We start from the raw sequence: 15,809 nt of genomic DNA on the forward strand, positions 1-15,809 counted from the left end.
GTGTTTTTTAACTTTTGTGGAAATTTTTATAGTGAGAAATACATTCATTTTTTATTAGTCGTACACAGCGTTACGAAAAATTTAGAAAGGGTTCTCAAAAGTCATAAAGTTTGGGAAACACTGCTCTAGATCAACAGTTTAATGGCTCATTAATTAAGCTCTTGTGGGACGTTGACCATATTAGTATCCCAACTGAAACAAACTTAATTGCGAGGCTTTACTGGTTGGCCCCGGGGGGATAGAGCAATCGCATCCGATAAGGTGACACGGGCTCAAAGCCAGTAATGGCTAATCGTTTCGTATACTTTCCCACTCCTACGGCTAATGTGAAATATCTCTAGTGGTAGACAGACATTACGTTAGAATACCCTTCAACAGTCTAACAGTGCGAGGTTTTAGTGGTTTTATTCTCCCTGTAACTCAAATACAAGCAACAGCAGTGCTGGGGTGGGGTCAGGGGCGATTGGCCCCTTGCCCATCGATTGCCCCAATAATCGTGAAAAAGCCACTGTCTTCCAAAGAAATATAATTATATTCTTAAAAAATTAGTTTTCAAAATAGAGAAATTAGCTTAAAAATAGAAATTTCCGGAAATTTTTACCAACTATACGCAATCACAACGATTGAATACACTATCTGGGGAGAAGTCCTTTCATCTCCTCCTCTTTCCAGTTGTATAGGAATGTACTACGATATTTTTCCTTTTCTTAATATTTTTCGTTTTTAATTAATAAAAATATTTTATAGAATTTCCATGAAGCTTTCTTTTAGAACTATGCTTTAAGTTCCCTACAGTTTCCCAACTTAAAAGAGTCCCGCAGTGGACTGATCGTTACGACATGGCTCCCAGCAGATCACCGAAGTCAAGCATCACTGGATGCTGTCAATGTGCAGGTGGGTGACCACTTGGATCATTCTACGCAAGGACAGAGGGTGTGCGGTATTGGTCCTCGTTAAACTGTTCTACCGTAAAGTGCTCAACTTCGCGTTCAGGTCGTTGGGCTACCGAAGCAGGGGTGCCATCCCCTCTGCAGAGGATCAAAATAATGATGGCATGTCTTCGGATCATCCTCAGAGATGTTTCCCAGACCGTCGCCAATAGCCCATTGTGTAGCTCTAGTGCGACGTAAATGAATTACAACAACAACAACCACCCAACTTAAGATTTTAATCTATATGAAAATCAAGACAGAAACTAATGTACTTCCTTCTTCTATGACTCTCCACGCGCTAATGGTGGAGGCATGTGAAGTGTTGCCAGGCGTAAAGAGTTCTGCTCTACGCCACCCGTAGGCTATTTCGATCGTCAATACAATTAGTTTAGTACAATTTTAATACATTTTTCATTGTCGGAAGTAAGCGGAGCTTAACCCCGACCCGTCCCATAGCGGGACATCCGGGAAATACGTGAAGACTATCGTGGCTGCAACCCTCAGATCAGTCGGAGGACCCGGTGGTGCATGGACACGTGGTTCCATGGCCCCGAGTCACGCCCGACAAGAGCAACACTGTCGTTCGAAGGACAGAGGAGGCCGAAGGGACAAGCCCGAGACGGGTGCGGCGGTGCCATGTTCGGCTGCGAACGACTCACTAGGAGTGTTGCACCGAGAGACGACCGCCACGCCACGCATTGTCGGAAGTAAATCAAAATTTCCCTTCTCCTTTTTAGATTTTTTATATACAATTACAATTTTTAAATCTTGTTATTACGATACCGTCAATCAGTCGTAATGAAACATTTACAGTACAGAAATTATTCGTTTAAAACGAGTTAAAAATTAATAGCTTTCCACTTTGGCACCTAAAACTATTTTTTTTGGCAAATGGATTCTTCTGTTTAAATTAAATTTAATTAAGATGACTTACGTCGCATCTCGAAGTCTGAGAAGAATTTCGGTCCACACTAGCGTATACAAGGAAAGTCTCCATTGAAAGCTTGAAAAATGTTAAAAATCAAAATATTCAAAATACTTTATTTGTCCTTTGACTCAGAAGTATCTTCGTATGGTTCTCTTGCTTATCATTACTCCATCACCATCTGAATGTTTTACGTCCGAACAAAGCAGCTGAATCGAACTTTTCATTCCAGATCAAGGCGGTTCACGTTTCATATCAGAGAGAGAGTGAAAAAGAAAGCGAATAAAAGTTATTTATATTTTGCGATAACGTAGATTTGAGAACTAGTTTAAATTGCATTGAATTTTATTATCAGGCATAAACTGTATACTTTACATTTTTGGGAAAAACGGAGAATTATTTTTAGTCAACAAACTATAAATAGCGTGATGAATGAAAAAAAAATCCTGGGAATCTGTGAAAAGAAAGGGATCAAATTAGGAAACTTTATGGAAATAACGAGGAATTCTGGGGAAATTTCATTTACTTAGTTATGAGATCTTTGGTTCATAATATTAATGATCAGTAGCAACTTTACCCGGTGGCAAGATTACCAAACATAAAGCGAGCAACACTAGTTGCTCAATTTTAAACTGTTTTCCTCCCTATAAGAGAGAATTTTTCAATTTTGTTTTTGCATTTCATAACCGTTGTTGAACAGCCGATCAGTGCTAGCCGGGTGCGAAATTCGTATCAATCAGCCATTGCTGGGATTAGAACCCAGTTCATCTCATTGGAAGGTGAAAGCTCTATCCTCTGAGCCATTACGACATAGATTGTTCAATTGTAGAATGATAGGGAATTTATCGTATTTCCTACACCGTTGTTTTTTTTTTCCTCGTTGTTAAAAGACGTTGACTGGTATTCTTAAAACTTTTTTTTTTTTAAAAGCGTCGGTCACATGATATACAATTGTCCCGTATTCAATATACTAATGCTTTTTTTTAAAATTTAATTTTATTTATTTTTTATTTATTTTATTTTATTTTATTTATTTATTTATTATTTTTATTTTATTTATTATTTTTTTTTTCATTTTTTTTTTTTTTTTTTTACTTTTTATTTATTTTTTTAAGTTATAGGCCATTGCCCGGTATTCCGTAACTGATTTTTTAAGGTTTTGGACCACTCTCTTGTAATCACTAAACTGGCATTTTTTTCTAATTGCATGGAATTTGTAATTATCTTTAATCGGAAAAAAAAATTATTCCAACGTTTCATCGATTGAAGAAAAATTAATTGCGGCTCTTAAATAAATTACGCTTAATGTGCTGTTTTTGCTTTTCAATCTTTTTCAAATCCGTGTGAATCGACTAATTATAATGAGTCATAATGAAATAAAGTCACGTTTAATTTGTAGTATAATTCCTAATCATCAAGGGTGTTACATAAAAAGGAAGCTAGTTAATAAAATTATAAATCATACAATAAATTTATAAGATTGATACAAAAAAAAGTTTTTTTGGAGGGAAAAAAAACTTCCTTGAAAAATTTCTGAAAAAAGTAACGACTTTTTTGTTGTTGATATTTTCGTTACAAATACTTTTGTATTTCTTCCCGAAAAAAGTTACGAATTACAAGTTAAAAGTGTTGCATTTGAGAAGTAACGAACTACAAGTAAAAGTAGTGTCATGTGTGGCCGCGACTACAATAACTATACGCATAGAAATGGATTTTTCGGCTACAGTAACAAATGTATAAAATAGATATATTTTTTTCAAAATCGTTTTATGTTTTTTTTTAAATTTTATTTCGATGATTATTGATTCAATTAATATTCATTTAGTTAGAGATAAGAACATAAAAGGAAATTTTAAATATCTTAAAAAGTCGAATAGCTGATGTGATACTGAAATTACAGGCTGTTATACTGTGTATGTTTAAATTTTAATAAGATTTAAAAAAAAACATTTTTATTTCTGTAAAATTGAAACTATACTCTAAATACTCTTTTCTATACTCAACTCAAACTAGAGGTCTTTCAAACATTATGTAAGCACCTAATGTAGGCCGGATCGCTGAGTTACCTAGTTTTAAAAAAGAGGTATATATTTAAAGTTTGATTTCTCGAGAACTATTCGACCGATTTTATTCAAATTTCGTATTTTGCCATTTAAAATTACATTCTTTAAAATAATCTTTAAAAAAAATTCGAATCTTACGATTCAAAAATTTTTTCACCCATTATAAATGAACTCTTAAGAAAACTCCAATTATTAAATATATTATTAAATATATTAATAAATAAATCCAAAAATAATTCCATGCAAAGAATAAAATTTAATAACAGATTGTTATCATGAAGAATTATGCTCAAACCATTAAGAGGCCCCCAAACCATTAAGTCCGATCATTAAATAAAAAGTTATCCAGTTTTTTCCAGCGCACTGTACATGTATAAATACAGAAGTGGTGCAATTCAGTTGGTTCGCACATGCCCATTTTTATAAAAATTAGAAGCATTCAAAAATGGGTATGAAAATTTCGCTTTTTTTTTGGATTTAGTTCAAGTTCTAAAATTAATTAAATCTTTAACGCATTAAAAGAAAAACCAGATCTTTAATTCCTAGATGAATAGACATTTCTTATATTACATTTTATTTTATTTTTTTGAGAAATCTGAAATTTTTTAAGATTGCCTTATCAGTAATGGAATTTTAAATGGTTTGACACCCAGTCATGATGATGAGTTCCGTCATTGTATGTGTATTCCATGTATGTGTACTGTATATGTTGTGTATTGTATATATGTGTTCTGTATGTATTGTATATTGTATATATCTGCATTGTATCTATAATGAGTGAAGGAGGGAACGAAGGGAATGTCGTGATAAATCACACTTTTCTTATTTTTTTTTAACTCTATATTTTTCTTTACATTGTTTCTAAATAGTTACTTTCCAATGCTTCAGAATTTCAATCAGATAACAGCAAAATGCACCAAAACATCTTATTATCTTTATTTACACAAAAATGTGCTTTTTATTTTTTTTTCTTCAAAAAAGGTCTCTTGGATATGTGGCTTATATCATCGATCCAAGTCTTTCCATTTATTTTTTCAATAAATTTCATCCAAATTATTTCAGTATAAACACAAATAATTTGCACATAAGGAATAAATTTTTTTTTTGTTTGCGACAAATTCAATGAAAAAATCGGCAATTTTCGTACTGAATTACTTAAAATTAATTTACAGCGTCTCGTACCAATTCGTAGAGATTGTGGAGAATAAAATTTTTAAAAATTTATTTCAATTTTAAGGAAAATTATTTTTGAATAAAAGAAATAAATTTTGACTTACATTAAAGTTAAATTTATAAGCAATTAAAAGAACATGATACATGATATACAGGTCATTTATCAATTTTTTTTTAAATGAAAGTTTTTTTTTTTCCAATATCTCTTTTAAAAAAAGACAAAGAGTTATCAAATTTATGTTGAAAGTAGATATGAAAAGAAATTGTTTGTGATTGATAGCTGAAAAGTGAGCATAAAACAAACTTTTGCTCATAAGTATAAAATTTATATTAATTTATATTATTGTTTGGAATTAAAAAAAAAGAAAAAACATTATAAAATTTTGGTGTCTAACTTTTTTTTTTAGTGTTCAAATTCTAATAAGATATAGGCTTTTTTTAACACAACTTTTATGAAACTATTATTCTGAAATCTGTAAATATAATTATACTTAGGAGATTTAGATTTAGATCAAGGTCGCTAAAATTACAGGAAAAAGCATTAAAATGGCGTATTTAATATTATGATTGCGCATTTTATAGTGAAGTTTTTATACTTTTACAATGCATATTATTGGAACTTTAATATGCTTACAATGTTGCAACTTTATAAATTTATAATATTTTATATTTGCGATTGTAATATTATTTGTATTATTACTTTTAATTCATGTTTCGATTGTATTACTCACTATTTTTCACAATTTCTCGAACAAAGTCGTAGCAAATTCTACAACTTACCAGAAATTTGAGAATGCAGAAGGTATATTTTACTTTTCCCAGTTGTCCGGGGCCTTTAAAGCCTAAACACTCCCTTATTTATGAATTTGTCAAAAAGTTTATATTTTAAATCATAATTTATTATTGTAGAATCAGAAACTAAAATTCTTACACTTAAATCTGTGCAAAAAAATTTATTATAATTTTATAAAATTTGTGCAATTAGTTTTCAACGCTGTAATATTTGGTAATGCATATCTTGAATTGTGTTCCTCATTTTTGATTGATCCAAACGATTTTCTCATTTGTATTACTTATTTAAAACAAAAGAGGGAGACACCAAAAGCCTCAAGATACACAAGCGATATTTCTTTACTTAAAAGCTACTAGATGGCAGCAGTAAAGCATATGAAATCATTTTGGCGGTTTTTCTTCTAAACGAGACGTTCTTATTGGTTGAGACATTTGTTTACCTTTGAACTCGTGTGCTTTGCCTCTTCCCTCTATTTCCCGTATTACAACAGAGTGAGTTATAGTAGTAAGGCAAGCTTAGTTTTTCTTGAGTGGTTCTGTGCTTCTCGTATGTTATCCCCTCTCTTGCAAATTATTATTCTATCAGTGCACGTGTTCGATTGATAGGAATCTAAGCTGATTAATTTATTCGCCGTTCCTTGTGACCTGTTGTCAACGGATTATTTAGAGAAAAGATATTTATGTTTATATTTTTGTGAAAAGAACGAACGGATTCGGAAAGTTTTTGCGGTGCTCAACCTGTTTGATGCAATGAGAGAAGAATTAATATTGGAAATATGTGCTCTTAGGTCAGACTGAGGAAATGTTATTCTCTGTGTTCTCGTCTTTTTTTATTACTATTTTTCTGATCCTTCACAAAACTAAAGGAGTATGCGGGCAATATTCCGACACCTGTGATTGGGTTGGAAGGTAAGTTTATTTTGCACATTTTAATTTATGTTAATTAATTAAGACATTAATTTGTTTCCATTCCATTATTACCTGGTCTAAGGTAATAGCGAATGCTTTCTATATGCTTCCAGGTGAAATTCAGATATGTTATCGATCCATCTCAAAATTTTTTTACGCTATTTACGAAATCTTAATTTTATTCTTCTTTCTTTAAGCAGACACTTCACAAAAATATTTTATGATTAAAACAACCTTTTCTAAGAATATTGTAATTGACGAATATAATCCCTTGATATCTTATCTTCAGAGGATATCTGAATCCGTTTCCTCGAAAAGAATAATTTTGGAATTTTTTTAAAATTTTTTATTTATTTATTTTTATAACTGTAACCAAGTATTGATAATGCAAACTCATATAAATTAGCGATAAAAGTTATGTTGTGTAATGGTACCAATAATTATTATATTACCAATAATACCAATATTGTCATTATTTTATTCAAAAAAGATGTTTCTTTAATAAAATTCATAGGAGATAATCTAGTTATGGCAAATGTTTTATTAATTAAATTTTCATTTTGGTGCAGTTTTATCATGAACTATTTCATATTCGCGCACATTTTGTTAATAACACATTCTTAAATATATAAAAATAGCTTCTTGTATATTATATTTTATAGTCTACTCTACGTTATTCTTTATATCTCCTCTGTATTATTGTTTCTATTTGGGTTTTTCAAATTAATGTGGGATAACATTTTAATTTAATAAAGTATGATTATAATATAAGTAATGAATTAAATACATATTGTGAGATCGCTTATGTTATTATCAACTAGATAAAACTAACTTTGATTCAATTTAGTAAATCAATTAAATATATTTTATTTATTATCGCTTACTCAATTCAGATCCCTTTAGAGAGTTTTTTTTACATGAACTCGCTTCCCACAATTCCGATGCGCTCCAGCCATCCTTGCTCTTTTTTTTTCTCCTTCCTGTTAAATAATTTTCGAACGCTCTTCGAATTATTACTATCTTTTTATCATTTTAACCACATACTCGATTTCCCCTTTTCTACTATTGGTGTTACATACAGTCCAAGAACCTTTAATTAAGACAATATGTTTAATGTATTAACTGCACAATCATACTACATATATTTAGTAAAATACTTATTCTATGCCACTTGAAATATAACTTACTAACCCAAAGTATCATTTCTTCGATAATTTTTCCAGTAATTTCATTCTAATTAGTTTTAAGATTAAATTATAGAGAGCTTGATTTACTAAAAAATATAACTATGTCATTTAAAAGAGCAGAAGCATTGATTAAACTCGAAAATCGAAGAAAAAAAACGCATTTTATTCTAGCTAGAGTTCATTTGAATTATACTGATGATAAGGAAATATAAAAGTTATATACTAGTTGATGCATGAATAATCATAATGCAATTTTTCTTATTTTGTTACAGCCTTAGGCTTTCTGATGCTTTGACGCATAAATAGATGTTTAATATTAATTTTATTATTTATTATGCAGTAATTATGTATAATTAATTATTCAAAGGAATGATTGAAAAACTTGTTAGTGGCAATAATCGACCACTTATAGAAGCGACCTCTTTTTCGAGAGGAAGAGACCAGACGCATAGTTAGAAAAAGCAGTTTAAAATCGGAATTTTTTTTTCTTCTTATTAAGTCATGTTTCTAAATTTAATCGAATCCAACCTTTATCACATATTTATAAAACTTGTTTGACAATTCGATGCAAAAGGGAAAAATAATTGTTTATCAGAGAGAGCTCTTAAAGAGAAATGCAGGTGCATAACGGACGCTTCACAAAATATTTTATTGCGATAACTGACTTTTCGCAATATTTTCCTCTTCTAAAACGGAGTCAATAACGTTTTTGATTTCTAATCTATAAATTAAAATTCTGTAAGACATAATTTTTGAGTTTTTTTTTTTTCTTAACAAAAATAAGACTTTATCACCACATATTCATCAAATTGGGAGTAGATTTTTCGCAGCGACGGACCTTTTCAAAAAGTTAAGAATGATAATTATTATTGACAAAAACCATTTTAAATGCAAAGAATGAAATTCTCTATATCTTTTTAAATTATATAATTTTTTAAGAGGAGAATCTGAAATTTGAGCAAAATAACTCGAATTCTAAACATTAAAGCATCAAAAAACTCCCATATTTTTTAATTCTTATTTTAAAAGATTTTTTTTTGATCGATTCCATTTAATTTAATCTGCTAAGTTCAATTAATTATTATTTTTTTCTATTTGAATTAGCGTTATACTTTTTGTATATTCACAAGCAAATTAATAGTAAGTTAAATGCATTTCGTGTTTAAATTTTTTTAATAATAATTAAAAAAAGTACAATTAGTAAACGTTTAAACACTTATTTCATTAAGTGCCTAAATTGTTTTTTGATTGTCTTTAATATGAAAGAAATTGAAGCCAAATTTGAAACAATTGTATTCTAAATTTATTGAACTACAGTAATTAAAAATTTCTGACAATGATGAATATGTTTTTCTGTAGGTATGTTATATAAATTTTTCAGGTTATTTAAAATAATATTATAGATCTTTTACGTGATGAAATGTTTACTTCTATCTCTGATTTTCAATGTCGAGATGATCAATATTTGGATCACTCAAAAATTCTTTCTTAGAATTTAAATAAATAGTGTGATTAATTCGCACTGTACGAATTTGAAACAATTGACAAGAGTAATTTTTTTCAATTGTGTTTTAAACCGTTTCTTTAAAATTATGTAATTATATTTGAAACTAATATTTGAGATTCTTTCAGCATAATTTTATTTTCATATGAGTTTTATTCACATTCAAAAAATTTAAATCATCATTAAATTGTTACTTGTTAATTTGTGCGCTTAAATGTAAAAAAAAAAAAAAAAAGAGCTTTGTATTATGAGTTGGTAAGTGCGCAGGATAAAATTAAGAAAATAATTACTACTCGATTTAAAATGAAATGATACGTAGTCTAATATATATAATGGTTTATTGAAATGATAATTCCTTCACTTTAGTATTCATTACATATTGAGGGGCATTTTTATTAAATACAATTAGGTTTTAACAGTCACTGCATTTAAAACAAGTACAATTTATGTAATTTATACTAAGCAAAAGTGTAGGATAAGTCTAATATTATTTAAGCACGTGCTTTTAAAATTTAACTTACACTCTTAAGAAAAAAGTATAGTCATAAAAAACAGAATATGGTTAAATTTACTGTGTTTCTAGCTCTATGAAACTCCAAAAAGCTCACTAATTTTTACAGCAACGCTTTGGTAAAATTTACATATGGTATTATATAATATGTGATTAAATTGGGTAAATATGTAAAAATTTAGTAATTTTATCATGATATAGATCATGTCATAAAAGCTATCCGGGTAAATTTATTTTTCACTCTTGTATTTTTTACCAAATGTTTGATAATATGAACAAAATTACCAAATGAATGGTTTATATACCGTATATTTTTGTTTTATTCACCAAACTGTTATATATGTTACCGTTAAAGTAAGAAATCCGTTATTTTATAGAATACCTAGTTATTCCATGAAATAACTGATCGTGTTTGTTAAAGTGTAAAACTCTCTTGTATTTCATGTTTTAACTAGTTATTTTATAGAATAACGATCTGCAGCCCGTTAAAGTGTAAAATAATCTATATGCTTGAGCTCATAGTTTAGGGACTGGTCAGGGATTTAGAAAATGTTCGTGTTAAATCCAGTGTGTCAACAAAAAATGTTTTTGTTTTAGAAATAATGTTCTTTGTAATTCCAAGTGTAATTCCAAGTAATCCTTGTTTTAACTAATGATTTTATGGTACGTTTCCATAAATACCATTTATACTCTGCATAAATTAGATAAATTGCTTCTTTTTCATTTTAATTGTCTATCATTAGTTTATTTATAGAATACCTAGTTATTTCATTTTAGATAAATTGTTTATTTTACGTTTTAACTGTTTCTCATTAGTTAATTTATAGAATACCTAGTTATTTCATAGAATAACTAGTTAAAGTGTCAAATTAATAACATATTACACACTTTAACGGACACGATCAGTTATTTCATGGAATAACTATGTATTCTATGAAATAACTGCATTATATACTTTAACGGTAACATATATATATATATATATATATATATATATATATATATATATATATATATACTGTTCTTTTTTTTCGTCTTGAATTTCGTTTTGTTTATTTTATATTTTTATATATTATTTAAGAAAATAACATAAAATAGTGATTTTGGAACGATAGTAGAAAAGTCGTGGCAATTTCATTCAGAACGTTACCTGATTACCATATGTATTATTTTCAACACTGTATATATATATGAAGTAAACCTTCGTCCCAGGCTAAATATGGGTTCCAGTTGTTTTTCAAAGCTATTCTATACAATATTCAAGAATTTTTTTCTCTTCCCTTTGGGTTAACTGAACTACCATCCATCATTATGGTATATGATTATAAGGAACAAGGGTCTTATGGTTTTCGGGAATCAACTGGGGTGGTACGCAGAGGGGGATGTTCAGGGATTGAGGGCATTCTAGGCGTGTGGCGATGTCAGAAGATATGACAGTGGGCGGCATCCGTTGCAATAAAGGTAAATTTTGACTTTAGTGAATTCTCCTGTGAGCACGTGCAGCACCTGTGAATACACAGCTGAAATGATGATTATGACACCTGGTAGTTTATGTCACTTTTTGGCTAGTTATATCTGTGATCGTTAAAATTGCTTGGTGTCAGTCAGTGGCGGTTCATTTACCTTCAATTTCCCGTAAGTGTCATCTCTCCCTTTTCAGGGAAGTTTGTGTAGATATACATGTTATCCTATATACACTGAAGCTTTATAAGTACTAGTAAAAAGGGGGAGCTTCTACCTAGTCTTTAAATTATATAAAATAAAGGAATTTTTAATGATACTTAAACGTGCCTGGAATGATTTTTTGGGGGATGAAATGAAACATTCTCTCGATGGAACCCCAAATTTAGAAATTAAGTTCATTGAGGTAATTATGAACGTTATAACCTATAAAAAAACTATTTTTAAAGTGTATAATTCTAGGAATGAAGATTTACCATCGTATTATCGTTAATAATCTTAGATTAGGTTTTAAAATTTGCAGTCCTTATTCTATATAAAGTCAGGGAAAGAATTTATTTATGGTATATATACACATGAATGAATAAAATTAGCCGAATTGTGGGTTACTTATAGATGAAAATGGCAACATCTTTCTTTTTTAAAGAATTAATATTTTTTTACTTGAAAAGTGCGATTGAAAATATTGATGCAATATTTTAAAAATGTAATTTATACATTTTTTTCGTAATTTGTTTAATATTAGAGACATATTTTCTTTTCAAAAAATGTGAATTTCCATTTAATTGGGATTTTACGTGAAATAATTTCATAAAGGCGATCCAATTTTTTTTTTCATGCGTACATCTCTATAAATACGCCAAATTTAAATTTAATAAAATAATTCATTTAATCTAAGGTTCTTCTCAACCTTTTGCACTAGGAGAATTTTGCAATTTTATCAATAAATTCGAAAAGTACCTACAGACTATACACTGCTTGATATTATCTTTTAGTCGTTGGAATTTATATACTGTTATTTTTAGCGCAGGTTACTAAATTTTTTGATTATTCACATGTTCGTATTTACCTGATTAAAAACTTCACACACTTCAAAAATCAGATAATCATGTAATTTTTAATCAGGTGATATCTTTTCACTTCAGTTTAACAGTTCGTATTTAGTTAAATTGACAACAACAAAAAAAAACTTAGACAAAAAATGGTTAACTTGTAATAAAGGGTGTTCCAAAATTTACGCCATTAAATAGAAAATTCATTGTTTAGTCTTGGTAACCAAAAAGAAAGAAAACAGTAGATGACTAATAGTTTGGAATTAGTAAAAATGCAGCACAGCAATTAGGAGCTACGCGTTTTTATTATTGAAAAGTCCAATAAACAATCCAATTACTGCATGAGACATTTCCTGTTCCTGGTCGTATACTCTCATAATTCAGTGATCAGAATTGCCCCTTCCCCTCAAGATCATGATAAACACCACTGGATTTCTTCCTACGAAGACTAAAGTTGTGTGCCAACAAGTCCACACCAACTCTTACATTGAAGTCGGAGATTCAACGCAAGTTGATTGTCTTGTTTATTGATAGCAATTTTAATAAAACATTCCATTTATTAATAGAAATAAATTAAAATATTAAAGGAATTAGACTTATAAAAATGTTTTATACGTTTAAGCGGATATTTAAAATCATTGCAATTACATGCATATTTTTTTTAATTAAGGGATTAATATAATTAACAATATAATTGATGAATTAAAATGTTAGTGCATTATTCATATTGTTGTTGTTTCTTAAATAACAGAATTCATTGCACCACTATTCATTATTGGGAATTAGCCATTTTCCTATTTTTGCCATGGTTATTTACCTAATATACAACTTGTTATCAGAAATGGATTTATATGTGAAAATCTTACATCTATCACCCAGTATCCCATAGATATTTTTCAAAACGTAAAATATTGAAGAAAAAGGTTAACATTGGAGACTAGTTGTCTAGAAGCTTTTTGAAATATGTAATTTGTTTAGAAAGATAATCGAAAACTTTTGAAATTTTAATTTTTATTAGTTAGAAATGAAAAAATGTGTTGAGCTAAGCTGTAGATTTAGGAATCCATTTAGTTTTAATTCCATTTAGTTAAATATTAAGCTTTAACTTTCATCCGCAATAATAAATAGTCTCTTAGAAACATAAGAGATTTGATCTATTATATTTCAGCCTTCTTATTTAGGAATCCATTTAGTTTTAATTCTATTTAGTTGAATATTAAGCTGTAACTTTCATTCGCAACAATAGTCTTTTAGAAACATAAGAGATTTAATCGATTATATTTCAGCCTTCTTCCCCCACCCCCCAGCTGTAATCATGATTATTTCCTCTGGGAAGTTATGTTAGGAATTATCGCCAAGCCTTCATTTCTGCTGACGATTTTAATATTTAATAACATTCACTGTTATGCTTTAATAACTACAAAAGTTTGTAATAACATTTAAAAGTTTGTTTTCTTTAGAGATCTCAGGATTCATTCGTAGAACCTTTGAAAATCACATATCTGAGGTGCGTAAAATAAAAAATAAACTGCATTAGAAATTAGAATGAATAACTATTTAACGCCTGCTGGTGCTTTTCAACCTAGAATATACATTATTAGTTGCTATTTTTTTTTTTACTTCGTTTCTTTTAAAGGTTGTTTTAGATTGGTATCATTTTAGTGCAAAATAAAAAAGGAGAGAAATATTTACTTATCCCCTGTAAGACATTTAGAAAGTTGTAAAAGTTTATATTGAGTAAAATTAAACATACTTAAGTTTTTCTTCCATATCAATTGCCATTAGCTTTTTTTTTTTACTTAAAATTTTGTACTTTTCGTTATTAATACTTTCTTTTTATAAAGTTGTGACAGTTAAATTCGAAAGCTTTCAATTTTTTTAAAGAGAAATTAATGTTTTATGGCTTGCGCAGAAATATATGTATGTCCCAAATTTCATACAGTTATTGAATTATTTGTTTTTAGCTGTTTATATTCAGTGCTAAAAAAATAAGTAAATAAATAAATAAATAAAAAAATAAAAAGAACACCCTGAATAACTTTTGATTTGATAATCGGATTGTCTCGTTCTAAAGACTTAATCTTTATTGTTCGAGTGCCTAACCTTAAATCTGCTAATTAATTAGAGCAGACGATTGTTTAAGTTACGAAATCAGGCACAAAGATGGTCGAATAGTTTCTCGAGAAATCAAATGTTTATACTTTTTAATTAAGGTTAGGCTCTCGAACATTTAAGATTGTCTTTAGAACGTGAAAATTCGATCATTAGATCAAAAGCTATTCAGGTTGTTCCGTTTTTTCCCCCTCGCCTTGTTTCAAATTTGGGATGATGATAGAAAAAAAAAATCATTCAACGTTTTGAGTTAGTAAAGGTATAACATAAGTCAGCGTATTGGCATAAATGTATGCAGATTAATTTTTATAATTTACGCCTTAATTATAATGAAAATTTATTTATCCATCCCCAAAAGTCTTCACAGCTATTCCATTCGAACCTCTAACGGGAAATTTAAAGGTAATAGATAATTTTACGACGTATTTCCGGTAGAAAATATTTTCCGTTAATATTCGTTTTGAACTGATTAAAAGTCATGCTTATGATTAATTATATTTTAAAATGTTTCCAGAGCACGAAAATTTAAGGAAAAAGTCTTACATTGAAACACTAAAAAACTAAAACGATAAATGAATCGCATCGGCGAAGTTGAGGTGAAAATGTTTGTTGATTGACTCAACTATTTTGTCTACAGCAGACGATACCGGTTTCCTTATTATCTCAACTCAACGGCAACATTTACATTTTCTTCTTTTCTATTTTTTGTTTGTTTCTTTTTTTATTTATGCAGAGTTAATACGAAGCATCCAAGTCACGTTTGTATTGCTTTTAATACTCCCCCTACTTACCTGAGCGCATGCGCTGTGGTCACTTGCCTCTGGCCATCCTGCTCTAGTTCTTCCTCTTTAAAAACTTCATCTTCTCACGGGAAAAAAGAAAAGCATTTAGAGATGATCAAAAGAATTTATGGATTGTCATTTTTTAAATGCTCTCGCTTCATTTTTCGATTTCCTTTTCTCATTATGAGAAAACATCGTAAATTTTGAGTTATTTTTTATTGTGTGCGCTCTCCTGGAAAATATTGAATTGTCGTGCAATATGGATGTCATTTTGCGATTGACATTTTAGAAACGTATAGAATATTAGAACAATTGAACTTTTTTATTACTGGGTATCTGAATGCTTTTAATCTTTCAATAACAATTATCGATGTAACAATGCAATATTTTTATTCTATAATTTGTT

The 15,809-nt window shown here is 29.1% G+C and overlaps 1 protein-coding gene across 1 annotated transcript in view; it reads left to right on the forward strand.

Moving 5' to 3' along the window:
• The first annotated feature begins 6,292 nt into the window (after window positions 1-6,292).
• LOC107454978 (meteorin-like protein) overlaps window positions 6,293-15,809 on the forward strand; it is a 49,287-nt gene continuing 39,770 nt past the window's right edge. The window contains exon 1 of the mRNA XM_043052363.3: window positions 6,293-6,794. Within this exon, the coding sequence (XP_042908297.1) occupies window positions 6,688-6,794 (107 nt within the window). The 5' untranslated portion in view covers window positions 6,293-6,687. The remainder of the gene's footprint in view (window positions 6,795-15,809) is intronic.

The sequence above is a fragment of the Parasteatoda tepidariorum genome, chromosome 8, assembly GCF_982258835.1.
Source record: "Parasteatoda tepidariorum strain Cologne lab strain chromosome 8, Ptep-v5.0, whole genome shotgun sequence".
NCBI lineage: Eukaryota > Metazoa > Arthropoda > Arachnida > Araneae > Theridiidae > Parasteatoda > Parasteatoda tepidariorum.